The sequence below is a fragment of the Hevea brasiliensis genome, chromosome 1 (assembly GCF_030052815.1).
Source record: "Hevea brasiliensis isolate MT/VB/25A 57/8 chromosome 1, ASM3005281v1, whole genome shotgun sequence".
Taxonomy (NCBI): domain Eukaryota; kingdom Viridiplantae; phylum Streptophyta; class Magnoliopsida; order Malpighiales; family Euphorbiaceae; genus Hevea; species Hevea brasiliensis.
Genome location: NC_079493.1, coordinates 1,834,817 through 1,852,526, shown reverse-complemented (window position 1 = coordinate 1,852,526; position 17,710 = coordinate 1,834,817). Strand labels below are relative to the sequence as shown.

Sequence of the window (17,710 nt, the reverse complement as noted above, 5' to 3'; positions counted from 1 at the left end):
AAACAACATACAAAACCTACACAGAATAACAATAAATACTGTGGAGGTATCAGGTTGTCCATTTCTTGAAATAGCTGTCTTTGGCCGGCTTTTCTTAATTTTATTTACTGGTATAATAATTTTTTATTTTAATTATATTAAAGATAGAATATATATTGAAATTATTAAATTTTTACTGAATATATATTCTTAAGGATAACAAAATTAAGAATAATTTACTAGCTGGTTTTAGGGTTTATCATTATTCATATTTGAGTCTTTATATTTTAAAAAATAAATTATTTAATTGTTATAATTTAATTTTGTAAAAATTAAAAGTTTCTTTGTTCAATTAAAAATAATTTATCATTAATTATAGATAAAATGACAAAATTATCCTTGAATTTTTTAAATAACTTGTGAGTAAGAATTTGTGAGACTTTATTTTTGTTAAGACATTTTGATTGTGTTATAAATTTTTGAAATTATAACTTTGTTGAATATTTTGTATTTTTTAATTTAATGATGGATAATAATGAGACAAAAATGGAGGAGAGGAAAGATATAGATGGGAAAGAGAGAAAACAAAAGAAAGAGAGAGAAATGTGGAGAGAGACACAGTAAGAGAAAAGGAGAGAGAGAAATAATAGGGGAAAGAGAGAAAAATTAATTGAATAGAGAGAGGATGGTGGAGAGAAACAATAAGAGTAAGAGTCCAGTTAAAAGTTTTTCTCACTTCTTGGACCATTGAAATCAATGAGACTAATGACAAATTGAATTTAGATTTAATGGAGGAACCTTAATTCAATTTTGATTGAATTAAATTACAGGGTTAAATAGTTTATTTTAAAATAGAGAGGCTCAGTGGTTAAATAATATTATATTTGTTCATGTTTATTTATTATTTAAAGTTTTTACACGATAATTAAAAAAAGTAATTAAATCACTTAAATTATAATAAAATTCTCTATAATTTAATTAAATTATTTTTTATTTTTGATCTCAGCTAATTGGGAGATAGAGAGGCAAGTTATAAGATGAATTACAAAAAATTATAAAAATAATTATTATAATTAGTAGAAATATAAGTAAAATTGAAAAAAAAAAAACTAATTAATGCACCTTAATTTTTTCAAAGTGACAAGTAAAAGTTTTCAAAGTGACAAGTAAAAGTATAAATGGAGGTAATAATAAATAACTAATAATGACTAAATAATAAATTATCTCAAAATTAATCATCCATTAATGAGCTTGGCTTAGTAATTAAAGCTTTATTTAGTAATAACTTTTAATATAGTGTTTAATATTTTGACTAGATATTTTGATTCTAATTAAAATATTAAACACTATATTAAAAGTTATTACTGAACAAAGTCAAAATATTTTTTTTCTTATTTATTATATTTAGTGGCATAGTATTTATATTATTATAGTTCATGAAAAGTTAACTCTTCTAATTTTTAGAATTTGAAAGAGCATATTAATTAGAGTCAATAAAATTATATCACTATTTTTATATTTAATAACTAAATCAATAATTATTTTTTACTGAACACTTTTAAATAATTATATAAATAACTAATTATTATAGTTAATATTTAATGACTAATAATAAATAAAATATTCAATAACTACTAAAATAACCAGCATCTACAGCGATGACAACGAAGCCTAAAATTATTTTCAAAGTGAGTCTCAAGTTTCGAAAGTCAAAGCCCGAAAAGAAAACGACAACGTAGTAAACTAGGCTGCATGGCCGGCTGCCTTCTTAAAATTTCTAAAACATAAGCCAGTCCAATCCTATGATTATCTCCGAAACTTCATAGATGAATACTAGCTGGGAAGCTAAACCCAAGAATTGAATTAAAAAAAGAAAGCACCCACCTTATATAAGTTGATTGTAAAGGCAATGATTGGTGGCATATGAAGATGGCAATTGTACTATCATTTGAGCTGTTAGTATTGCTTCTTGTGCTTACAACATATCTATTTGCTGTTGCATATCCTGGGGGGTTGAGATTGAGTGCCATTAAACGACCTGTGCTTCAAAAATCCTCCTTCTACTCCATAGAAATCCCACCAGAATATGAAACACATTATTATTCACAGACACTTGATCATTTCAACTATTATCCAGAGAGTTATGCAACCTTCCAACAGAGATATATCTTGAATTTCAAGTACTGGGGTGGAGCAAACACTAGCTCGCCTATCTTTGTTTATGCAGGTGAAGAGGGTGATATAACAGGCGATGTTTTGTATGTTAATTTCATTGCTGATCTTGCTGCTCGTTTCAAAGGTTTGCTTTTATTTATAGAGGTAAGTGTTCCTTCACTATCGTATGAATACCCCTCACTGCACCATGAGCCCTACTACCAAGGTACTAGAGTTCATCTGTATATAAGTTTTTCAAGTAGGGTTGCAGAGGAGATTGTTCAATGCATTCAGTGCATCAGAAAATAGTTCAAAATTATTTTCTAATGCAGGGAGTGTACTGAATAATTTTCCAATTTTGAAAATGTATATACAAACCATAGACAAGTTGAGCAATTAACTTCTTAATTTGGAGATGGATAATGATCAAATGCATTTTAATTACAGCATCGTTATTATGGAGAATCATTTCCATTTGGATTGAAAAATCACACATTCCAAAATGCAAGTATCAGTGGCTACTTAAGCTCGGAGCAGGCTTTAGCCGATTATGCTCAAGTGATTACAGATGTTAAGAAAACCTATAAGCAGAGAATTGCCCAGTTATTGCAGTTGGAGCTTCATATGGTGGAAGTGAGTAAATTACATAAATGAAACTGCTATTAGGAATGACATCTAAGCCTGAAACTCCAAGAATTTATACTGATCTTTTACTGCTAAAATTAATCAGTGCTCGCATCATGGTTTCGTCTAAAATACCCTCACATAATAATTGGTGCTTTGGCATCATCTGCTCCAATACTCTACTTTGAGGATATCACGCCACAAGATGGATACCATGCTGTTGTATCCAAGGACTTCAAAGTAAGAAATTAATCAAATAAAGCTCGTTCTTCGATTAGATAGATTGATGTTTTAATGCTAATTAAATATTGGGTTCTGCAGAATACCAGTGAGAGTTGCTACAACACCATTAAAAAATCCTGGTCTGAAATCGATAGAGTTGCAGCTGAGCCTAATGGTCTTCTAACCCTTGGAAAAACCTTCAATGTTTGCAGGTATAACCAAGACTAGGATGTATAGCGTACGTAGATTTTTTTCTCGACTTTTCTGATTTGATCTCTCCATCTTTCTAAGGCCTCTAAACTCATCACAAGAACTCAAGGACCCCTTGGAGGACATTTACATGGTCTCAGCTCAGTATGACAATCCTCCAGATTATTATGTGGAAAATTTGTGTAAAGCCATTGATGCAGTACCACAAGGGACTGATATTCTTGGCCGACTTGCTGCTGGTCTCAATTCTTTTCGTGGAGGTTTCTGCCTTTTTGTATTTGATGATTCTAACCAAGTTGGATATGGTTCATGGTCATGGCAGGTATAGATAAATGTTTTTATTCTATTTATGGTTATGGTCATTTACTCATTTATGCTTCATGCTTTCCTGGATATATAAATACCAAAGTATTTTTGCCACCCACTGCGACGCAAATTTGCATCTCTAATTTTACAGCATTTAGTAACAAAAGTAGCGACGCTTTGTTATGCCTCGATAAATATTTGGAGAGGCTAATTAGTGTCCTTAAACCCAGCTCATTGCCATAGCGAGATATCAGCATGTTTTGTTGTATTTGTATTATATGAGTATTATCATCTCTCTCATTTCCTTTTTTTTCCCCTCTTAATCACTATATAATTTTGATAATCTTTCAGACGTGCACTGAGTTGGTAATACCAATGGGGGTTGATAATAATGATACAATGTTCCAAATATCACCCTTTGATCTGAAAAACTACACGAAATCATGCCAAGAAACTTTTGGTATCACACCAAGGCCTTATTGGGTTCCTATACAATTTGGTGGCCGTGTAAGCTCCTCAATTATTAAATCTTCATCCTTTATTCTTCCTATCTTGTGCAGAAAATTGGATTTCTAGCAATTTGGAAATTGACTTGCTCGGAAAATTTTATATTCTAATCTTCAGGATATAAAATCTGTACTTGGAAATTTTGCGAGCAACATCATTTTCTCCAATGGACTGCGTGATCCATGGAGCTCTGGAGGGTAAAAGAGAGCCTTAAGAACTTTTGATTTCTGAACTTATTTTCTGCCAATAATGTTATTCACATATTCAATAGCAATCATTTATTAATTTTTTCTAATTTCTTGATTGGTAGAATTTTAGAGGACATATCCGACAGTGTTGTTGCTATACATACAGATGAAGGTATATATAGTAAACTTTCTTTGTTTATTAGGATTCGAACTCGAGACTTTACAGTCCTGTAAACTACTCATCAAGTTGGTTGAATTATTGTGCATGTATATGCTTAGCTAATTAGGTTTTGAATTGGGACTTGTTATTGGTGATTAGGTGCTCACTGCTTGGATGTATTAAGTCCTAATGCAACAAGTGATCCTGCCTGGCTGGTTGCACAGAGAGACAAAGAGATCAAAATTATTGCATTTTGGCTTGCGCAGTACTATGCCAAACTTTCTAGCAAGATTGGCGACAGAACTGGCTAAAAGACTTCATTTTTCTTCTGGTTGAAAGAGTCTAATTTTGGTTATCCTTGGAGGAACCGCTATTATGCTCGAGCTAAAATATTGAAAATATGTAACAATATAAATTATCGAATTGGCAATAAATATTCCTCGTTTGTGCAATTGAAAGAAAAAAAGAAATATCCATTTTCAGTCAAGACTTAATTATTGGATTTTCGTTAAGTATTTTCCTCGAAGAAAATTTGCCCAACTATAATTGAGTATTTTCCTTGTAATGCAGGGGACCAGGCTAAGAAAGTATGGATAAAATCTTTGATTTTCTAGGGAAATATGAATAAAATCTTTGATTTTATAGGAAAATATATATGTGGATTAAAAAAAGGAAAGAATATGGAGGATTACGAATTCAGTATGTAACAATATGGGAAAGAGTTGATTTTTAAAGAAAGTGATTAACTCATATAATGCTGAGAAGTCTTGCATGAAAAGCTTAAATTATATCCATTTAGATAGGTATTTATATTTAATAGATATAATTTAATTTTGTCAAAATTAAAGATCCCTCTATTCAATTAAAAATAATTTGCCATTAGTGAATTATTCTTGAATTTTTGGAGTAACTTGTGGGCAAGAATTTGTGAGACTTCATTGTTGTTAAGAAAATTTTTGATTGGATGATTGATAATAATGAGACAAAAATGGGGAAGAGGAAAGATATATATGGGAAAGAGAGAAACATAGGAAAGAGAGACGGGGAGAGAGAACGGTAAGAGAGAAAGTAATAGGGGAAAGAGAGAGAAACAACAGGGAGAGAATGGGAAAAAGAAATTGAGAAACAATAGGAGAGAGAGAGTATAATTATGGCTTTTAAATGATTGACTCCATCCACTGCCTTTTAAATGGTCCACACAATCCTTCAATGATTAAGGCTTTCCCTTTTGGCCTTTCAGCTTTCTAACAGCTTTCAGTTATGGCTTTGGCCATTCATCTCCTCTTTCTTGTGCTCCATTTTTTTACCATTACTCTTATCTCACACATTCAATTCATTTCCCGAATCTTTATATAGCATGCCAATCCTAGAGTTATACAATCTGCTTTGTGATCTGAAAAATATCAAAACACCTGTTTAATCCTAATCACTCTATACTTTGCTGCCATTTGCCACTTTTGCAGACAGAAATTTAGGAAGATTTTAAGCTTGCACTGAGGCTTGCAGTGTAGAGATCAATCAAAATTGACATAGCAAACTTTGGCTTTGGGGGTATTCTGAGCAAGTGCTGGGGCATCTGTCGGAGACTTCACATACTCTCTTAACATCGGCTCACTGTGTTATTACACCAGACGTATTAATTTTGCTTGGGCATTTGCTTGTATAAAACCTGTGATGAAGGCTAGAAAAATGAGAAGTATGAAACTGCTGCTTGAGATAATCTTCACACTTCTCTTTAATGAATACATGAAACAGGAAAACAAACAAGGCCAACCGATGCCAAAACTCGCATTTTGCTGGTGTTATATATAGAATTCTCCAAGCAAACATACCTCTGCAACTGATTTATCTACTTCTAGTTTTAAAACATATTTTTAAGCTTGTGGTTTAATCTAAATTTTTTGGCTTATATTTGAAGCATTACATGGGCTTAATTGGCTCTCTTTTACATATGCAATTTTTTTCTGTGGAAGGGGAGTGAAAGCTGATTATTGATGTCTACGGAGCGTAAATTTGCATCTCAGAGAGACTTCTTTCTGCACTCCAAAATGGCTTGCTGGAAATTAAGAACTGGAACATTATAATTGCATAGATATTCTGACATTTAGTGAGGATTTTATGGTAGTGGACATCTATATTACTAATAAAATGGATTTCAAACAAGGTTACTGTACCCTCTTTTGCAGTAATTAATCAAGATTCTTGCTTCATGCTATAATCAATTTCAATTTTTGGGCCCTTATCTAAAGATGTTAGGATAAGCAATTTAGAATCAGTGTAGTAAACTGTCATAATAATATGTAAGGATATCTTTCAAGGAATAGCTACTTGCCAAAGAAAACTTCAATTTCTGCCAAGTTTTTCTACACATAATTATACTGAGCGTTTTAATGAATGGAAATTGCATGCACTGGGTCCAGTCCTTGAGCAATAAGCACCACCATAATACTCTTTATCAGTTTCAAAAACTTCTTAGAAACCCAAACCCACAAATACTCTCTCCACTATTTTTTAAGCTCAACTCACATGGTAAATCTATAGTGCATTGAAGGGAAGTTGTTTCAGTTAATGGAAGGTATGGCATTATCTGTGTATGGATGTTAGAGGAAAGCCTCATTGACGTATCTTATGATACGTTCTTGTATGGTCTAACAATATATTTTAGTTGTAAGAACAACTTTTTCAAACAGCTTTACTAGCATCTAAAATGTGTTTTTCTAAATAAACAGACAGACTCTTCAACTAATTTATAATTATGCATTGCCTTTTTGAGGGTTCCTGCAACTCTGAGAGTACTTCATGATTTATAACAGTAGTCAGATACAATTTCTGCAATAATTTATCTGGCATTTTCATTTTGTTTCTTATTATTATTACCAAATTATGAATCTTCTGCAATCTTTTAATTAAAGTGATGGCCTTTTTCTGTTTTCTGCTGCTATGCTATTACCTGAATTCTCATAACAATGGAGAAGAGGATAGAACAATTATTAGTAATGAGTGGCTGTTGGAAAATTATATTCACCACTCGTGTGTCTCTTTATAAAACAGAATACAATTGAGGATTGCTAATTACAGTGGTTTTCATGTCATTAGGAAGTGACTTGTAAATTAATCATTAATGCTTTGGGAGACTGCCTGCTGAAGACATTTGAAAGTCTTCTGATAATTCAAGAAACCCATAAACCAGAAATCAAACTCATCCACAGTAACTATTTCCATATACTTTTGGGATGGGTTCTTCATGTTCTCACTCTTTTAACTCTTTTAACCTTTGTAAGTGGGATCAAAACCTGCACAAAACAAAATGGCATCTGTTTGGTATTTACAATGTTGTGAGCAGACAGAGAGATTGGATTTTTATTTTCTTTTTGAGTTACCTTGTAATTGATTCTGATTGATTTGTCATTTGGAGAAGAGAATTTGATTGATCTCTCACTGCAGAAGGCAACCTTGTAAGTGGAGATAAACAAGAGGCCTGCAATGGGACCTGCTGTGGTTGAAAGGTAGCACTGGGAAACCTTTAGCAATTTCTCTTCTTCTTCAACTCCAAACAGCTGCTTGAAAATTTTCTCCATACCACCAACTTGAAGAATTTTAGCCCCTAAGCTGAACTTTCCTTTCACAGTTTCACAGATATTTGAGCCCAATTTCACTGCAGTTTCAAAATAATCAAAGTTCGAATTTAGATCTTATTCATTTTTTGTTTTCTCAACATTTGTGAGGGAAAATTAGTTACCATGCTCTCGAACACCTTTTGCAAAATTGTCAGCTTTCTTCCCTAATTTGTTCATTCTCTTGAACACTGAATCTACTTTACCTGCAACACAAATAATAAGCCATTCCCATTACTAAAACACCACCAGATCGGCCTGCAACTAGCTTAGTTACATGGCACCAAGCTAGGAAAACCTCTGTTGTGTAAAAAAAAAAAAAAAGAAAAGTATAAGGAGACAGACAGAGAGTTATTACTCTGCTTGAATGTGGAATAGCAATTTGAAGAAGATGAAGGATGGTATTGTGTTGCAGGGTCAGCTAAAAATCCTCTTGCTGGCCTTCCATGTGTGTATAATTCTGAGTTGATTGGAATTCCAATAACTTGATTCTGAGATGGGTTCTTCATGCCGATGGAAGATTTCCCACTTCAGAGGCAAATTGGAAGAGAAGACTGCTATGCCAGATCAATTGTTTAAACTGTGAAGTATTTATAGGAAAAAGTTTATGGGAGGTAAATCTTTAACCTTTTTATGGCATGGGTCATGTAAGGTTCATCAATGACAGTAAGGGCAAGACAAAGGACATTTAAAAATAAGAAAAATTAACCGATAAGCTTTAGCTCAGTGGTGCTACATTTGTATCCAAAACTGTGAAATCTTAAGTTTGAGTCTCAGTTAAAGCAAAAAAATAAATAAGAAAAATGAGAAGATGGAAAGCTCTAGTTGCTTTAGAAAAGTTGTTGTACAAAGGTTCAAGCTTCCATTTAAGAAATTCTACAAGGAAAAGGGTTAGGCGTTCAAACACAGTTAGTTTTTGTATCCCAAGTAGCTGGAACAAATTTCAATCATGCATTATTAACAAGCACCATGGCTGTGTGGCATTTATGCTTTTGAGTTGGCATTTTAGCTTTATGATGCCTAAGCAAGCAAAAGAAACATGAAAAAGTATTTACAAAACAAATGCATTTTTACATATACTGCAGAATGAGTTATGTGACACATAGACTTGGTTAAGAAATCTCTTCAATTAAATTTCTCCCTCTTTCTTTATTTCATAATGAGAAGGACGTATCTGAAGATACTTACTAATCACTCATTCCAACAAATCACTCATTCTAACTGTTCATGTAATCATCTGGATTACTGCAATTCTTTGGCACTTAATTTTGTTCTTTTGGGTTCTATTGCAGATGTGGGAATTAAAGGGCTGCAAGCACTAGCAGACCGGTAGACCTTGCATGCATGGTTATAAAAAATACCTCATCTTTGCAATAAACCAAGGATGTTGAATAGTGAAGTTGTTATCTTAATTAGAAATCAATGCCAATTAGCATCTTTTAGAAGGCATTAAATAGTGGGTTTCAATCACATTACATATAAATTAAGCTTTATCATTCCAAATTTCAGTCACAGCTTTGATACAAAAATCCCATTATACAAGGTAAAGAACGGTAGTGTTTCTCAGTTTCATTGATCTTTGACCCCAATCTCACTGCAGTTTCAAAATGAAGAAATTAAGCAAGTTCAGCCTTGAAAAAGAAATTCGAAGATTGAACAATTTCATATTTAGCTGAGGAATCTTAATCTTCATTTTGAAGTATAAAGGCACAGACCATAGACTCATAAAGACATTTTTTCAATGTAAAGATAATGAGAAGGTGGTAAGTTCGGTTGCTTCCTTTACTCAGATTCTCTGAAACATACTTGTCTGGCTCTTTTGGTTGTGAAAGACTTGATCAGGGTAGGTACATTTAATGGAATTTAACAAAAGACATGCAAACATAAAGGCGGGGACAATTTCTTGAAAATTTAATGGAAAATGACTCAATACTTCAAATAGGATTGTGTATAGTATAGATCAAATTCAAAGAATGCATTAATTCAGTGGAGGAAATTTTTCAAGATTCTGTGAAGGAGATAAAGAATTCGGTTAGCTGGGACAACTTTCCAATCATGGAAAATGGAAATGCAATCCTAGCAAGCATTGTGTGAACTTGTCACTTATCCTGCACTGAATCTGCCACACTGTAGGCATTTATGCTTTTGGGTTGGCATATTAGCTTTTTGATGCCATCCCTTCTTTTTTTCAAATATGAGCAAAGAACAGCCAAATAAAAAAAAAATATTGGTAAATCCCATGACCTGCAACAAAAGGGGCTACTGCACACTTCACTTGACACAAGTAATTAAGTAATTAACAACGGCTTGAGTTATTTCATTAAAAAAAAAAAAACAATGGCTTGAGCTTGGGATTCTAGACTATCTTCTGACATCTGAATCTACAGCACTAGAAAATTTCCACAGGATATCTGATTCAATTATTTTGTTAAGCCCCCGAATTCTGATGGCTTAACCAAGGTGTTTGGACAGTGAGAAAAGAATGGGAAAATGAGGAGAGGTGAGAAAGAAAGGAGAGAAAAGAGAAGAAATAGCTGAGAAGAGGAAAAAGAGGGAGAGAATCACTCACCCACCTCTTGCAACACCCCAAACATATCATGCAAACCACCTTCAGCCCACAGCAAACCTAACTGTAACTCCCAGATGAGTCATTATACGCGCACCCGCAAGCATAACCTAGGCAAAACTTTGACAGCAATTCATAAGAGAAACAAAATAATTGCTAGGCGAAGCACAATATGTGCCAACATATGCTATCCAAAATAGTAAAAAGTATATATGGGTTCTTTACTATTTTGGCCATTAAAAGTAAAATACCATTAACTGACTATTATTGAGACTAAGCTTTGTTATGTAAAACCAAAAAAGGTAACTAAATTGCTGTTCTAACCATAAATGCTGCCATATTTCCACAGCTGCTGCCTATAAAAATGATGTAGTTTCCCTCCCTATTGGCTTATTTGATATTGCTACCAGAATAAACAAATGACATCAGACAACTTTTGCTTGTAACTATGCAGTCTTATTCAGGCTAAAATTGAGAAGCCACTAAACCAACAGTAACACAAGCAACTAGTCTTCTGTTTTTGTACATTTTACGGCTAAACCATGCATATCACCTATGAGCAGTTGTGGGTGGCATTGGATATGTCATAGGAACCATGCTCATTGGTGCACCAGGTACCACTCCTGATACTGTTCCTGGTACTGGGGCTCTAACGCCATAAGCCATGGGTGTGGGGGCAGAAAGATTAACAGGGGTACCAACCGCTGAAACAAGGGGCCCTCCTATTGGTTGCCCTATGGTTGGAGGACCATACACACCGACTCCTGGGGGTCCAGCAGGATGTTGAGGTGGTTGTTTGGCCGCTTTACCAGCAGACCCTCCTGCAGCAGAACCATTTGTTTGACCAGTTATTGGTCCTTGTGGCGCTGAAATGTCTCCATTGCCCACACTGGTGATGTCATGTATGCTGGATCGCCTCCTATCCTTATTCATTGAGTTCAAACGAATGAAATACTTTTGCGCATGGCTAGCCACTTGTGTAGGTGTTCTTGTCACAACAAAGTTTCTTGAAATACTTCGCCAATCACCTTTCCCATACTTGTCCAAACCAAGAAGAAATAACCTGTAATCAAAGGATATAGAAATTACTTGTGTATCCCAGTATGCTAACTTAGAGATTCACCAGACTTTAGCCATTGCAAAATAATATTCATAATGCAACAAGAGAAACACCCCCCTCCCCCCAAATAAATAATAATAATAATCCTTCAATAAAATATTAACCATTTTAGTCCAAAAATACAACTCCTCAACAAAAGAAACCAATATTTTTCTCGAGCCAATACACACATGTGCTTTTCACGAACTAAATATGCAAGTTATACTTGAGAGAGAGAGAATATATGCAAGGTCAAGCTTTGTGAATCAGAAAACACAAAGCTTCCCATGTCAAGTCCCAGGTCCCAACCAAAAAGTGCAAGTTAGACAGGTACACAGAAGAGTCCATGTACACAATTATAAACCTTTTGATACAACTAGATTGGGTAACTCCAATTAGTTAAGAGGTGTATTCTATCACTTGAAAGAAAAGAAAAAGAAACAAACAAGTAAATAAAATTTAAGCAGTATTGTGTATGCATAAGATGGCATTTGTCAATCTCATAGAAAAAATAGCACTATTGCAATAAAATGATTTGATGGGGGGTACACAATACATTAAATTCACTACAATTGAAAAGCAAACTAAAAAGAAAATTGTTTTACAGGCTCAAAACAAATAGAGCAACAAATTGATACATACAGAAGATAGGACAAACACAACCAACAAAGGGATCTGGAAATATTTGTCAATGAAGGTATGAAGACCATAGAAAAATCATTATTGAGACTAGAGAAGAATTAAAATATTGTTACCATACCGAGAACAAAGGAGACTGGAAGTACTAAACCAGATGAGGACTTTAATGTCTTATATTAGGAAATAAGAATAAAATCAATAAATATTAACTGCTTGAGTACACCAAATCTTCACATAAGCTGATGTGCTTTCTTTACAAACTAAGCATGTTTATCTTAGGCAAGCCTCATCTTGACAAAGCAATGAAGCAAATTTTGCACAACAAATGATCAATTTGTTAGTTCATACTTCAGAACATCCATTAAAATTCCATATATTTGTGTGATGTTCAAAATGTACATGGGAAAATGATGGCGCTTTTGGTACACATTATTTTCTCAGGTTGGTAAAATATTTCCATTTAGTACTTAAAAACAGACAAGGAAATGCTATTCAGTTTTGAAGTTGGTTTCAAACCATGGCAGCCAACACTACTCACATAAATCCCTAATGTTGTGCATAACCCTAAACTAAGTAAACAGTTATCTACAATCTTTCCATCGAGGCAGGTTCTTATTGACTTTTAGACATATGCCTTCCCAGATTTCCTACCACATTTTATTGCCTCTCAAAATCTGTTTTCACAAAGATCAATATAAATTTTGTACTCTACTTCATGAAGACTAAAACAGAACACATAATTAATCCATTGCCACACAACAATGCAGACACAAGTTTTAGAACCGCATAATAATGAGATATCAAGCACTTGCCCTACAGTAGTTTCCTAAAAAAGTCTAAATGTATCATTGCTAAATGTTTATCCAACATGCCCAAATTTGATTTCTTGATTTTTATGTTAACTTTTACCTAAAATGTGCTCAAAATTAGCAGTACAAGTTAGTATACAGTGGCTAAGTGCCCATTCTATGATTTCCAGACGTCAAATCTACAAACATTTGAAAACACTTGGACACTTGAAAATTGAAACTGGTTAACAGGAAAATTAAAGTTGTTGAAATTGTGCACTAATCCTCCATAACTAAACAGATACAAGAATGAGTTCATTACGTTGTTGACCCCAGGAGGCAAGATCTCACAAATAGAAACAAAATCTCTTGCACAGCCTGTTTGCACGGAGCTCCTAAGGTGAAAAGCTTATGATGTGGGACCAAGTAAACACCCCCTCCCTCTTCCCTCTCTCTCTTCCAAAAATAAATAAATAAATATAAATAAACAATAGAATATATTATAGGCATCTGGATAGTTGTGTGCCACACATATTAATAATACAAAATTCCTATTGAACATAGAATAAATAAAGGCCATACATACAAATTGTCCATGCACGTTAAAGAAGATACCATTTTTATTTTCACATTAATGTCATAAAATTATTGCTTTCAATAAGTCACAAAAGAGGCCTGGATCACTGGCAAAACATAGATTCAATTTAGCATTGTGACAGAAAAAGAAAAGAAAACTATTAGTCCCACTAAAGCCCTTTAGGAATCTCAACTAGCAAATACCTGAGTGTAACCATTAAATGTGTAAATATGCAAAGAAATTTCATCAACCAAACTCTCTTATTCACTTATTGTTCACAAGACTTCCTTACACATTCGCAAAAACAATTGGAATTTGGACCCAGAAAATACGGAAAAGTAAAAGCTCTCATTAGTAAGGAAATATTGCAACAATCTATACATACAGGCTTGTCATTGGCAACTTCAATGAAAACAGAGGCTCCTTGCCAAAGACAACAGGAAAAGAAAACTGAGAAATTTCAGTTGAAATCAATGACTAAAAGCAATAAACAAAACAAGTGGTGCCTTGAAATGCTAGTCAATACAAGAAAGAAACCTGTTAACCAACCCACTAATGAATAACATAGAAATGGATTTTAGAATATAATTAGGACCAAAGCCAAGTAGACTTGGCTTAGAAATAGCCACAATACGAGCAGGTCAAATTGAAGGAACCCCCACCCATTTGGCAGAAAAGACACCCTAACAGGTGATTAAAATCTTACCCCATCCACGAGTATTGACAATCAAAATCCATAAAGTAACAGAAAAAAACTCATATGTAAGGAATTTTATGGCTTTTCATGTTTAAGAATGCCACAACTTAATTAATTCAACAATTCTCAGACTACAGATTAGTTTTGCATATCCACAATAAAAGTTAGCATCACAAAGATTAAAAGTACAGTTTTTCAACAGGATCACCCAATTTCATTAATTAGATGACCTCAGAGTTGTCTCCTGGGTGATTAATTTCATTCTGTCAGTAATTCACATTTCTGTTCCCCTCCATTTCTTGTTTCGAACTATTGATTATATTTGTTTACAACAAACAATTCTGGTTAAGATTTTCTTAAGCTGTTAGTTAGCATGCCTAAATCAAATCATCAATGCATAAAACCTGGCCAACTAGTGTTTTCTCATTTTTAATGTGAGGGAGAAATTGAAATGTTGATATAATCTCAAGAAAAATTAACATGAAAAGAAACTACAAAAACCATTCAAGGATTAGGACCTCCTTTTTCTCTTAATTTTTAATAGGGCAAAGGATCACAACACGTTAAGCACAGAAGAAATGAAATTTTTTCTGGAAATGAAATTTTTTCTTTCTCAAAAGAATTCAAGGGCAAAAGGATGGACAAGTAATAAGCAATCTGTCATGCTGTTGAAACCACCACCTTTATTCGTCTGCATGCCAGCCTTTCAAAACTTCCCAATTGACTACTTGGCCTTTCAGCACATTTGGCAACAAATATACAGTAACGTATAAAGTAAGCCAATGGAAAATCATATGTTGCTGAAGTTCATCAAATAATAGTCACCCACCCAGCAAACTTGCTTCGAAAAAAGTAGTTTTAATAAAAACTAACAGTTGAAGCAAGGCTAAAGATTCCAAATGAATTAATAGGAGAAGATTCTACACAAAAAGATATAGCTAACCTCAAAAGCAAGTAATTGAAGACAAAAACAAAAGAAACACTAATCAATAGAGTATTAAACAAGAAAAACAATCATTAGCAAAGAGCAATTATGAAAAGTTGTATATAACTTTGCAGGTGTACCAAAGAACTAAATAAATCAGTAACAATAAATTTACCTGTGCTCATCCTCAGTCCAAGCAATTCCTTTACGACGTTCTTGATCTGACCGAGACGCCTTATTTCCATGAGCAGACTCACTGTTATGATGTCCCAAGTGGCCACCCTTCTTACTAGTTCCTTCATCGCCAGCATGGCTCACTGAACCCTCTGAAGAAGAGTAGTTAGGCAGAGGCACACAGCCAGCTTCTATCTGATTCAAATCTTCAACCAGAAGTTCATAGTGAAGTTTAATCTCTTCTTGAGTTTTCCCAGGTACATCAGCTGCAATTTTCTCCCAACGATCTGGAGCATCCTCAGGATATGTTGCAAGAGCATTCTCAAATGCCTTATCCTGCTCTCTGGTCCACAAAGAGCTACAGCCCACTTCATCCACAGTCATCTAGACTTGTTTGAATCCCCAATCCGGAATACACTCACAACACAAGGAAAGAAATCTACCCAAGGTGCTTTAGAAGGTAGGCTAACCTATAAGCCAATCTCAAAAAGCAGGGATTTTCTAGAACAGTTCTTGAAACTTAGATCTGAATTATTTCTATAATTGGTATCACCAACAACTGGATAGATGGTAGACTAAAATTATGGGAAATCAGGATGTGTCAGGAGATAGAGGTAAGGAAGAATAGATACAGAGGAACCCCTAAAAAGGCCAAGAGTGCTGAACCAGAGATCACCTCCAATAAAAATCACAAAACCCCAGCAGAGTATGTGAAGAATTCAATGGTGATTTGCTCCACAATTCAAAAAATTGGACGCTTGTGAATTGCTGACCTATTGTTGAATGAAAAGCAACAAAGTTCAGTTAGACCATGAGAAATATCTGAAAACCATTAAATCAAGGATGCAATAAATTGCAGTTTAAACCGAATAAAAAAAACTGCATATACAGAAATTAATGTGACGGTGAATTGAATAGTGTATGGTAATTAGGGTTTTAGATAGTGAGATATGAAAGAGACAATTAAGAAACCAAACAAAGAAGAAAAACCCAGAAACCTACAATGAATAATAGGAGTGCAAAAAATGTAATTTCTAAATCCAACAAAACCCAGTTAACCGTATGCCCTACTTGATAAGAACAGTTTTAACAGAACAGGCCCACAAAACTTCATCATAAAATTATGCTCAAATTTTTACAGCATAGGCTCTAGCTTCACATTCTTTGTTTTCTTCTGCCAATGTAAACAGACTCTAACATTACATTGATTATATTAATAGAATTGCTGCAAGAAGAAAATGAAAAGAAGAGGGAGCTAATGCATCTCACTTGGGAATCAAATTCATATCAAAAATAAAAACTGATTAAAACCAAAGCTCTAAAATTTTTGCCCAATTCAAAACAGCATCCATAAACCTATTTTGAATACAATCATATCTCCTTTTCTACTTTTCCAGTCAATGAAATCCAGAAAGTACAAAAATTACCAACTAATACCTCGACCCACTAGACGATTCTTGAATTTTGCATACAGAAAACCATTAATTGAAAACAGACAAGAATTAATCCAAGATTTTTCTGTTCTTTATCATACAAGAAAATTTTCTTGAATCCACATTCCTAACGCTTTTACCGTTCAGTCCCTGTAAATGTGAAAAATGCGCCATCGAGATTTTGACACTTTAACCAACACTCAAAAACTTCACTTTCAGAACTAGTATTACTAGTGACACAGTCTATCCAAAAAGTAAAGTGAAAAGAACATAACCTTACAGTGCAAACCTTCCCACCAAGTACCACCTTCATTTCATTCTCACCGTTAATTTTTGTTTTTTTTTTTAAAAAAAAAAAAAAACTACTTAAAGCCTAATTAAAACTAATAGCATTGAATTATTTTATACATTGAAACCAAACTCAGATGTCAAGTAACCTTTGGATGGATTGAGGGAAATGGAAGGAAAGGAAAATATTTTTCTGAATTTTCTGATTTGGATATTAAATAAATGAAATAAATAAAAAAATTAAAAAAAAAAGAAAGAGAAATTTTAATTTAAAATATATTTATTTAAGTTAATAAAAATAAAAAAAATAATTGTTAAAATATTTATATATCCTTTTATAATTATTTTTTTCATATTTTGATAATTTATTTCAATAATATAAAATAAATTAAAATTTTTTTTATTTTTTATTTTTCATTTCTCTCAATTTTTTCTGTTAAGTTAAAACCAATAAAATAGAATTTAGGTCCCTAATAAGAACAAAAATTGGGAGTATCCAGAAACCAGAAAAATCCAAAAAAAGCAATGAAAAGAAACAAAGAAAAAATAATTAGAAAAGG

At 33.4% G+C, this 17,710-nt stretch overlaps 2 protein-coding genes and 1 pseudogene across 4 annotated transcripts; 1 reads left to right on the top strand and 2 right to left on the bottom strand.

The window, feature by feature from the left end:
- Positions 1-1,908: 1,908 nt before the first annotated feature.
- LOC131183014 (uncharacterized) lies at positions 1,909-4,661 on the top strand (annotated as a pseudogene).
- Positions 4,662-7,337: 2,676 nt separating this feature from the next.
- On the bottom strand, positions 7,338-8,938 carry LOC110673318 (GEM-like protein 4). The gene is given in 5 exon segments (XM_021836421.2): positions 7,338-7,610; positions 7,613-7,643; positions 7,731-8,005; positions 8,090-8,170; positions 8,323-8,938. Coding segments are annotated over 5 exon segments (687 nt in total). The 5' UTR covers positions 8,474-8,938; the 3' UTR covers positions 7,338-7,461.
- Positions 8,939-10,727: 1,789 nt separating this feature from the next.
- On the bottom strand, positions 10,728-17,232 carry LOC131173801 (transcription factor SRM1-like). 3 transcript variants are annotated; one of them, XM_058136245.1, is made up of 3 exons: positions 17,138-17,232; positions 15,431-16,202; positions 10,728-11,593 (listed from the first exon to the last, which is right to left on the bottom strand). In XM_058136245.1, exons 2-3 carry the CDS (start codon positions 15,811-15,813, stop codon positions 11,080-11,082), a joined length of 897 nt encoding a protein of 298 aa, XP_057992228.1. In that variant the 5' UTR covers positions 15,814-16,202; positions 17,138-17,232; the 3' UTR covers positions 10,728-11,079. The 3 variants fall into 3 exon arrangements, with proteins under 3 accessions (XP_057992228.1, XP_057992261.1, XP_057992297.1); XM_058136278.1 differs by lacking the exon at positions 17,138-17,232 and adding an exon at positions 17,003-17,021; XM_058136314.1 differs by lacking the exon at positions 17,138-17,232 and adding an exon at positions 16,699-16,715.
- Between the last annotated feature and the right edge of the window lie 478 nt (positions 17,233-17,710).